Source organism: Triticum dicoccoides, chromosome 5A (assembly GCF_002162155.2).
Source record: "Triticum dicoccoides isolate Atlit2015 ecotype Zavitan chromosome 5A, WEW_v2.0, whole genome shotgun sequence".
In the NCBI taxonomy this organism is placed as follows: domain Eukaryota; kingdom Viridiplantae; phylum Streptophyta; class Magnoliopsida; order Poales; family Poaceae; genus Triticum; species Triticum dicoccoides.
In genome coordinates this window covers 345,259,468-345,269,062 of record NC_041388.1, presented here as the reverse complement: position 1 = coordinate 345,269,062, position 9,595 = coordinate 345,259,468, and the positions used below count along the sequence as shown (strand labels likewise).

Below are 9,595 nucleotides of genomic sequence, written 5' to 3'. Positions count from 1 at the left end.
GGGGCGTCGTGGTACAGCCCATAGCGCCCTCGGCCGAGGCGTCATGGGCCCAAGGCCAGGCCGACGTGGCAGTTAGCGCCGACGCGCACGGCGCCGTTGACCAAGGCGTTATGTTATCTAGTATGGCGCCACGGGCGCGGGCGTCATGCGGTTAGGGCTATTTTATGAAATATTTTTAAAATAAGGCCATTTTGTGCTGAACTTTGGTCAAAGGGCCAGTTTTGTGTTTTTTCACGATTGCTGGTTTTTTTTTTAAGAGTACGCAATTGCGTACCATATTTTTATAGAAGAAGGAGAACAAAATTTACAAGATTGCTGCTCCTCTTGTTACAAACAAATCAGTAGGCGGTAGGTAAAAAAATCAGTAGGCGGCAATATCATCATCATAAAAAAAATGCAGAACCCTTCCTCTCCTGTCAGGACTCCCGGTTCGCCAGCAGCTTCTTGGTTCCCACGTCACTGTCATCCGCTTCCGTTTCGAAGAGTTCGAACCGCTCGTCGCCGTCGCCACCCTCCTCGATCAGCTCCATGTGCTGTAGCTCCGACCCGATCAGCGACTGCATCCGCGCGCGCTCCCTGTCCCGCGGGTAGGTGCGGTACAGCAGCGAGTATATGAGCGCGCACACCGTCATGGGGATCGTGATGGCCGTGTACAGCGCCTTGGCCAGCGACGCCGCGTTCTCCCGGTCCCTCTCGGCGGTGGCTTTGCCTGCGCCGCCGTCCGCCAGTCTGAACCCGTAGAGGTGCTGCGACAGGAAGCCCACGGCCGGCGGCGCGAACGAGGCCAGGATCGACTCGAACGACCTGTCGAGCGCGTAGATGCTCGTTCTTGATTTCACCGGCACGATCTCCGCGAAGATCGGGCTGCAGTGCACACCAAGCAAAATGAAGTGAAGATTCTCTTTGTACTTGAGCAAATTCAGGGGGAATGTGCAGGTTTCATCGTCTACCTGTTGGTCGCGGCTGCATTCCAGGAGATGATGAGTCCCATGACGAAGAGGACGAGCCCGTGCGCGAGGCCGGTGGACGGGTCATCCGGGAGGCCGAGGAGCAGGATGCCGGCGAGAGGCACGGCCGAGCCGGCGCTGATCGGGTACCGCCGGGCGAGGGCGTCGCCCATCTTGCCGCCGAGGAGGCCGCCCAGGGACGTCGCGACGGCGAACATGGTCGTGTAGACGGCGGTATCCCCGTGGCTGAACCCGATGAGCTCCAGCCACATGGACAGGAACGACAACGCCGACCACGGGAACGAGCCGCTCACGCCCTGCGCCACGAAGATCTGGAACGTCGGGATCTGGATCACCGACTTGGCCTCCCTGAGCAGCTCCCTGGCCTCGTCCCACGCGGACCGTTTCTCCGCCGCCGACGCTACGTCCGTCCGGAAGTTGGGGTCGACGGCGAAGAACCACACGAGGGCGCCCACGACGACGCTGATGGCCGCCACGAGGTGGAACGCGAAGCGCCAGCCCTCGACCCCGAAGATGGTGGTCGGCGCCAGCAGCAGGGCGGAGAAGCCCCCGATGATGGACCCGATGCTGCTGGTCAGCTGCAGCCACCCGAAGGCCGTGCCGCGGTGGTCGTCGTCGGTGGAGTCGGCCACCAGTGACTGGACCGCCGGTATGACGAGAGCTAGGCCGATGCCGTTCAGGCCTCTGGAAATCGCCACCTAGCAAGTCGGCGTATAGCTCTCAGTTCCAAATCGGCAATGAGCTTCCCAAATCAGCTTGGATGATCACTCTCTCGACGGAGATGCAATTACTGCTACTACAAGAAATTAAGATCACCGATGCCGAGATCTGTGCGAGACAGCTGAGCTGACATAATTAGCCACCGGCTTTCTAGAGTAGTTTGTAGTACGAGGACGACAGGAAGCGTGAAGTGCGAGCGGAGGTTGAGCGGTCGGGCTCACCTGGAGGAAGGTTTCGGAGATGGCGACGAGGAAGGTCGCGGCGGCCCAGAGGAACGCCCCGACGGCGATGACGTGGGCGCGGTTGTGGCGGGAAGCGGCGTACGCGGCCAGCGGGTAGCAAGCGGCCTGCACGATGGAGCGGTAGAGGGTGAGCGCGCCGAGGCCCGTGGGCGTGGCGTGCAGGGCGGCTCCGACCTCCCGGTAAACCGCCGGCAGCAGCGCCTCGTCGGCGCGCTCCATGATGGACGCCAGGTTCACCAGAACCAGCGTCCGCCGTTCCTCCCACGGCGCCACCGCCGGCCCCATCTCCGAGAGGAGCTCACCTCGCCAACCCGGTTAGTTCTCTGTCGTCTCCTCCTCTCGCCGAGTGCTCAGCTCGACCTCGCGATGGTCGCCATTTGTTGCGCCGGCGAAATGGGGTCTTTGTCCTCTTGGCGCTTAGCGGGGATTTTCTATTACGGTTTGTCTACCTGTTTGACTGCACGCTCTCTTCTCTTTCCGTGGCGTAACGTGGCGTACCGTATGGGTTGAGGCAATTGAGTTGAAGCCATTGGTAAATAGATTCGCTAATTCACATATACTCCGTAGATGAAAATTAGTTATGTCACATTTAAGTCCTCCACCACACGATCAAGACGCTGTAAATTTCGTGCAAATTGTTGATTGCTCCTTGGCGCACGGTTTTTCCGGGGGCTCCTATACGGCGCTTCTGGCGCAAGAAATTTTTTCTTCCGGCGCCAGATCGAGGAACTGGCGCACGCAGGAGCTTCTCTTCGGCCGGCCCAATTAAACGAGCTGGGTGCTCCCTGACTTCACTCGCCCACTCCCTTCCTGTGCTCGCTCGATCTCGTTTTACCGTTGTTTGGTCAATTGCTCACCATTTGAACATTCATATTTTGAAGAAAAAACACAATTTTTTTACAAAAACTTGAAAAAGTTCGTGAATTAAAAAATGTTCATGGATTTTCAAATAGTTCATCAAATTTAAAAGAAATTCATCAAGTTTAAAAAAGTTCATCAAAAATTGAAAAAGTATGTGAATTCAAAAATGTTCATAATTTTTTTTTAAAAAGTCATTACTTTAAGAAAACGATTTTTTGTGAATTCAAAACTATTCAGAGAGTTTTTAATAAATAACAAAATTTTGAGAAAAAAAGGTTCATGATTTTGAAAAAAAGTTCATTAATTTTGAAAGAAAGTTCACAAATTTGGGAAAAGTTCAAAAATCTGATAATTAAATTCATTTATTTTTAAAAATGTTCATCAGACTCGAAATAAAAGTTCATCAGATATGAAAAAAAGTTCAACAAATTGAAAAAAAGTTCATCAAATTGAAAAAGGCTGGGATGTGTAATACGTACCTCGAAACTTCTCACGAGTCCTTGGAAGACCTCGTGCATTCCGGCCTCTACGGACCGGAAGCCGCCCAACACCATGCCGATAAGGGCACGGTGCTCTTCTGTGATGGAGGAGCCCATTAAGGCTACCTCCGTCTCCTTGGGCCATCCTTGTAGACCTGCCCTAGGGCAAGAGGGGTGGGCAGAACCACCTCGGATCCCACCACCGTTGTGGTAGGGATGGGGGCCTTCGGCTGTTGCGAAGGCACCGGAGTTGCTTGGGGATGGGCCTCCATTTGGCTCAACCCTCCCTTCAGGACCTCGGGGACTTCTTCCCCTTGGTCTTGATTGGTCGAGGCCTCAACCTCGGCCGCAAGAACCTGTGCACCGCCCCCACAGTATCGAATAAAGGGGTTGGGTTTGACGTCGCCTCCCCCACCTCTTCGTGGGCAGGGGGAGTCACGACACGCTCGGCGGTGCCGCTATCCGCCATGAAGGGTGGAGGGAGCCCGTCCGAGATGTCATCGCCTATATGAAGGTGTTGTGGACTGAGAGGCTGCATGTTACAAGTTACGACTAAACAAGCTTTCGAATTCAATTCAGAATCAGTAAAATGTACCTCCGAGGTGTCGGTCTTATCCTCTTCGACTGCAGGAGATCGCCATCCGACTCGTCAGAAAGTGTGATCTTCTTCGGCTGGGCCAGCTGGCCAGCAGGGCCGGCCGAGGTCTTGCGCAGCCGCTTGCGGCCTCGGGGTGCGTCCTCCTCGGCGTCCTCGGAAGTACTAAGAATAGTGCAACTGCGGATTGCTAAGAATCAAAGGCCCTTACTCGTGGAAGTGTCATGGGTCATGTATTCGCGGTGGTAGCAGATGTTGCTTGTGATGCATAGACTTGTTACCACAGGGAGTACTTTCAAAGGAAAAGGAGGAAGACGAGCATTCTCATCACCCCGGCCTAGAATCTCCACACGCAGGTTCAAGCAGTCACGGTACGCTTTGTTGAAACTGCAAAGCCATCTGGACACTACTTCATCAGCTTCTTCCTTGGAGTACTTTTTTCCTGAGGAATCAATTCAGCATTGACCATCCGTTAATTATTTTCAGCTATTTTGGTAGTAGAAAATCATTTTTTAAGGAGGACCAATTAGCAACCTGGGCAATTTGTCTTGCTGTCCTTGCCAATCACTTAGGCATAGTATTCATCCCTAACCTCATCACTGTTCTCATCTACCATTTGGGCATCATATTCATCGCTATCCTCCTCGTGATCGCTACCATCCTTGTCATCGATGTCCTCCTCCATCACTTGGGAAAGGCACTGGTCGTCCCTGTCCACCTGTGTGCTCACGAGGCAAGCCATGGTGGCTCACCGCTGTTGATCGTGGGAGGGCCGTGGCCGGGGAGGCACTGGGTTCCACGTGCAGGCGTTTCAGGCATGCATAACCGCTGCCTAGGATGGCATATTTCTCTCGGAGAGCAAAGGGCTGATAACGTGATAGAGTAACAATAGATTGAAACTGAATGGACGACTAGTCCTGATTTCTATTGATTCTCAACTGGAAAAGATGAAAAGATGATATACATATAGAAGAGATTAGAAGAAGAGGTACTTATTTGGGGGCATCCTTCAAAATAGGTGCCTTTCGACAATAAAGAGAGAAGGGACATGACTCTTCGGAGTTGGACACACCCCTTACCAATAACGGTTTGTTAATTAACATGTACTACTAATTAACCATAGACATGTGCTAATTTATTCCTAACATCCACATCGGCTGAACGATCATCAGTAGCCATGTCGTCTAACTGGTTGCAAGTCCTTTGGAGCAAATAACACCCTCACAACAAACTGGCCATACTCTAGGATCGAGTCGTTTGGAGAACTAACAGTTCCAGCCACCCCATATTGGAAAGTCCACTGAAACACCATTTTCTCCACTTGTAAGCGAACATCCAATTTCCCCTTCTCCTTCACGGCGACGACATGCTGGTTTAGGCTCCCTTTCCCAACGAATTTGTCACCAAACAGCACAATCTCATGATCAAAGCCACTGCTGAAAGCCGTAAATCTCAAATGATGAGGATGGTCAACCTTTGCAAAGATTTGTATCACAGCCTCAACACTCAATGAAAGGAACATGAAGTCTATCTCCAAGCTGCAAATGTCACCGGGAATGCGTCCTGTTCGCATCTCATCAAAGCATGACTGGAAATAAATCTCAACATACGCAGAGAGCAACTGTTCGTCAGGCGATCCATCTCCCTCCTTCTTCACCCATAGATCAACTTCCAGTAATGCCTGATCCGGTGCATACATCCCTCGACAGGGGCTACAAAGAGGTAAGGTGAAAAAATCCTGCAATTTGACAACTCATCAGAACTAACCAAAGTAATCCACTCGCAAGTAAATTAGCATTTATTAACAGAATAAAGTCTTAAGATATGCATCTTCATGTTTAAATCAAGTATAGAGTAGACCCTTTCAGTCACTCTGTTTCCGAATACAAACATATACAGACGAATTTGATGTTGTCCACAACGACCGACAGAGAGGCTGGTAGCAAGAGATGGAGAGAAAATGCTCTCGTGTATGTGTACTGCATGAGTAGGGTTGGCATGAAGATCATCAGGGAGTGTGCTAGTAGTAAGCTAAGCGATGGTAGTGGTCATAGTAAGAACCATGAAACTGTAACAAGATAGCCATGATTTTCAACACATGCCCAATCTCCAGGGGGAGTGTTGATACTTGGCATCAGACTGGCTAACAATGGCAGTTGACGAGTCCTAATGGAGTAGTTTGTTGGTGATTTTTTTTAACAAAAAGAGTAGCCTGTTGGATGCCAATGTATGACTCCAGTTGTAAGCCAGCCCAGTTTAACTGTTATACGGGTGTTGGGTTCCAAAGGGATCAATGCACCCGGAAATTTCCCCCAAATTCTACAAAAAAGACAAATAATTTGAAAATAAGAAAAGCTACAACCTAAGGGGTGTGGTTATGGCGTGCTTTGATGCCCAATGACCATTTAATTAAGCCCAGATGTGTAAATGAACAGCACGGTGGCCTATTTGAAAAAGTCCAGTGATCCAAGCTTATTTACTCTCCCCCTACATCCAGTTGGATTTTCTTAATGCCTATGTGTATATAATCAAAATACTGCCTTCCGAAAATGAAAGCAGAAGAATATAAATTTGATTACCAGGTTTTTATGTTTTTTGTGTAATCATATAATATTTTAGGAATCTGACGGCATGTTGATGTATGGAATGTTTAGCAACATGTATCTTATAATGTGCTGACCCTTAAAAATGAAGGACTACTTGCATCTACTCGAAGATAATTTTAAAACACGGGCGAAGAAGCTAATTGACATAATCTGTTATGGCTGTACATTCACTGTTCAGAAAAAGTCACTATTCTTAAAACAAAACAGGCCTTAATTACCTGCTCAATTGTGACAGCATCCTCTCTCCGACGGTTAAAGATAAGATTCCGCCGTGGTTCCAGAACATCTCTAACAGCGAAAATTCCATAAACACTAACGGGATAGGATTCATAGCTTGCCAAGCGCAAAGAGAAGACCTGTAGCATGGTTCTTGGATTGGGATACCCAAGAATTGACGCAGCTGCAAATATAGAGGACAGAAAGGCAAAATCCTAAGTAAAAAACATAAATAGTGCAAATGCAGATTACTACTCCCTCCGTTCCTAAATATAAGTCTTTTTAGAGATTCCAATATAGACTACATACGGAGCAAAGTAAGTGAATCTGCACTCTAAAATACGTCTATATACATCGTGTGTAGTCTATATTGAAATATCTAGGAAGACATATACTCCCTCCGTTCCTAAATATTTGTCTTTCTAGATATTTCAACAAGTGACTACATACGGAGCAAAATGAGTGAATCTACACTCTAAAATATGTCTATATACATCCGTATGTAGTGGTCCATTTGAAATCTTAAAAAAACAAATATTTAGAAACGGAAGGAATATTTAGGAAAGTTGGGAGTAAGAATGAAAGGCCCTTACTCGTGGAAGTGTCATGGGTCATGTATTCGCGGTGGTAGCAGATGTTGCTTGTGATGCATAGACTTGTTACCACAGGGAGTACTTTCAAAGGAAAAGGAGGAAGACGAGCATTCTCATCACCCCGGCCTAGAATCTCCACACGCAGGTTCAAGCAGTCACGGTACGCTTTGTTGAAACTGCAAAGCCATCTGGACACTACTTCATCAGCTTCTTCCTTGGAGTACTTTTTTCCTGAGGAATCAATTCAGCATTGACCATCAGTTAATTATTTTCAGCTATTTTGGTAGTAGAAAATCATTTTTTTTCATGGAGGACCAATTAGCAACCTGGGCAATTTGTCTCGCTGTCCTTGCCAATCAGTGGGGCATAGTATTCATCCCTAACCTCCTCCTCATCACTGTTCTCGTCTGCCGTTTGGGCATCAGATTCATCGCTGTCCTCCTCGTCATCGCTACCATCCTTGTCATCGCTGTCCTCCTCCATCAGTTCGGCATGGCACTGGTCGTCGCTGTCCACCTGTGTGCTCACGAGATCAAGAGCGCGCAAGGAAAACCGATCTGATTCTGCGCAATTGAAACAAAACAATTGATCAATGAAGTCTTGTTGAGTCCTTTTGCAAAAAAAAAAAAGTCTTGTTGAGTCGGCGCAATGGATGTGCGAAGGGCCGAAGGTCAATGGGGCATAGAGTAGAGGTGCACAGACGATAGACGTACCTGTGGACACGAGCGCCTGGTTATCACGGGGTTCCGTAATCTGGGCCGCGGAGCCGCCTAGGGCTGACGGCTGATCCGTGCAAACGCTGGGGTGGCCGTCGCCGTGAACAGAATGGCGGAGGACCTCGGTTTCCTCTGATCCACGCCGGAGCTGCTCTTCCGTTGGAGGAGGCGCCATTGCCACGCGAGGGTTTCTCTGAAGACGGCGGCGCTTTGTGGTTCGGGCGCTTAGCGAGACGTAGGGAACGCTCACATCAAGCCGAGCGCAACATGGGCTGACCCACTGCGCGGCAGGCCACTGCCTCGTTTTATTCATGTTTTTTTTACATTTATGTTTTTGTTTACACTTCCAAATGTTCTAATCATATATAATACAATTTATATAACGTTTTACAAAATGTAAATCATGCATTTGAAAAATGTTAAATGCGTATAGACAAATGCTGACCATGTATACAAAAAATATAGAATGTGTGTGAAAACAAATTATCGTGTATTCAAAAAATGTTAATCAAGCATTTGGAAAAAATGCCAAACAAGTATATGAAAAATGTTAATCAAGCATTTTAAAAATGTTAAATGTGTATAGAAAAACTGTTGACCGGTATTAAAAATGTTAATCTTGTATTTGAAAAATGTAAAATGTGTGCAGGAAAACGTTGACCATGTATTCAAAAAATGTAAATAATGTATTTGGAAAGTGTTATTAAAGCATTTGAAAGATTGTAAACGTTTATAGAAAAAATGTTGACCATGGATTCAAAAAATGTTAATCTTGTATTTGAAATATGTCAATCAAATCATTTGAAAAAACTTAAACATCTATAGAAATTTTTTAACCATGTATTAAAAAATGTTAATCTTGTATTTGAATAATGTTAAACGTGTATTAAAAACCTGGCCAAAGATCTGGCCCAACTCGTGTCCCCTACAAGTTGATGGAAAATTTGTAATCTTCAGATGGCAATTTAAAAAAAGGATTATACTTATCAGATGTTAAATAAGGAAAAAATGTTTTCCCGAATCATTACAACTTTTAGAAAAAAATTGCAATAGAAAACATGAAAACTTAGAAATTTTCATCTCGAAAACCATGCAAACTTGTTGGAAATTTTGTATGTTCAGATGGCAATTTTTTAAAATGTTTATACTTATCACATGGAAAATTACAAAAACATGTTTTTGTTTTCCTTAATAATTGTGACTCCTGGGAGGGGGGGGGGGTGTAATATACACAAGGAAAATCTTGAAAAGCATGACAAAATGTTGGAAATTTTGTAATCTTCATATGGAAAAAACTTATAAAAATGTACTTATGACATATGAAATATACAAAAATATATATTTTAGTTTTCTAGAATCATTGCAACTTTAAGAAAATATATTTAATAGAAACATGACAAATTTAGGAGTTTGTTCTCTGAAACACATGGCAACTTTTGCGAAAAAATGTTTTGAGATAGTCAGATGGCAAAGGTTAGTAAATTTGTTCTCCAAAATCTTGGTAACTTGTCGGAAATTTTGTAATCATCAGATGGCAAAAATTGAAAAAGTTTGAACTGGTCACATGGAAAATTTGCAAAAAAGAAAAATTGTTGTCCA

At 46.4% G+C, this 9,595-nt stretch overlaps 2 protein-coding genes across 2 annotated transcripts; both read right to left on the bottom strand.

Annotated features, from left to right (window-relative positions):
* Positions 1-276: 276 nt before the first annotated feature.
* Positions 277-2,323, bottom strand: LOC119301427. The gene is made up of 3 exons (XM_037578389.1): positions 1,910-2,323; positions 951-1,666; positions 277-864 (listed from the first exon to the last, which is right to left on the bottom strand). Exons 1-3 carry the CDS (start codon positions 2,213-2,215, stop codon positions 417-419), a joined length of 1,470 nt encoding a protein of 489 aa, XP_037434286.1. The 5' UTR covers positions 2,216-2,323; the 3' UTR covers positions 277-416.
* Positions 2,324-4,819: 2,496 nt separating this feature from the next.
* Positions 4,820-8,196, bottom strand: LOC119297315. The gene is made up of 5 exons (XM_037575156.1): positions 7,994-8,196; positions 7,607-7,843; positions 7,281-7,511; positions 6,690-6,871; positions 4,820-5,603 (listed from the first exon to the last, which is right to left on the bottom strand). The coding sequence occupies exons 1-5, from the start codon at positions 8,169-8,171 to the stop codon at positions 5,034-5,036; spliced, it is 1,398 nt and encodes a 465-aa protein (XP_037431053.1). The 5' UTR covers positions 8,172-8,196; the 3' UTR covers positions 4,820-5,033.
* Positions 8,197-9,595: the final 1,399 nt, after the last annotated feature.

Bases quoted from the DNA above. Each gene is read 5' to 3' on its own strand.
- LOC119301427 (XM_037578389.1), bottom strand. From the start codon at position 2,215: ATGGGGCCGGCGGTGGCGCCGTGGGAGGAACGGCGGACGCTGGTTCTG. The intron at 1,667-1,909 runs GTGAGCCCGACC...CCGACTTGCTAG, and splicing joins TCTCCGAAACCTTCCTCCAG to GTGGCGATTTCCAGAGGCCT. The intron at 865-950 runs GTAGACGATGAA...TGTGCACTGCAG, and splicing joins AATGCAGCCGCGACCAACAG to CCCGATCTTCGCGGAGATCG.
- LOC119297315 (XM_037575156.1), bottom strand. From the start codon at position 8,171: ATGGCGCCTCCTCCAACGGAAGAGCAGCTCCGGCGTGGATCAGAGGAA. The intron at 7,512-7,606 runs GTTGCTAATTGG...TTGATTCCTCAG, and splicing joins CAGCGAGACAAATTGCCCAG to GAAAAAAGTACTCCAAGGAA. The intron at 5,604-6,689 runs GTAATTAAGGCC...GTCAAATTGCAG, and splicing joins ATGCTGTCACAATTGAGCAG to GATTTTTTCACCTTACCTCT.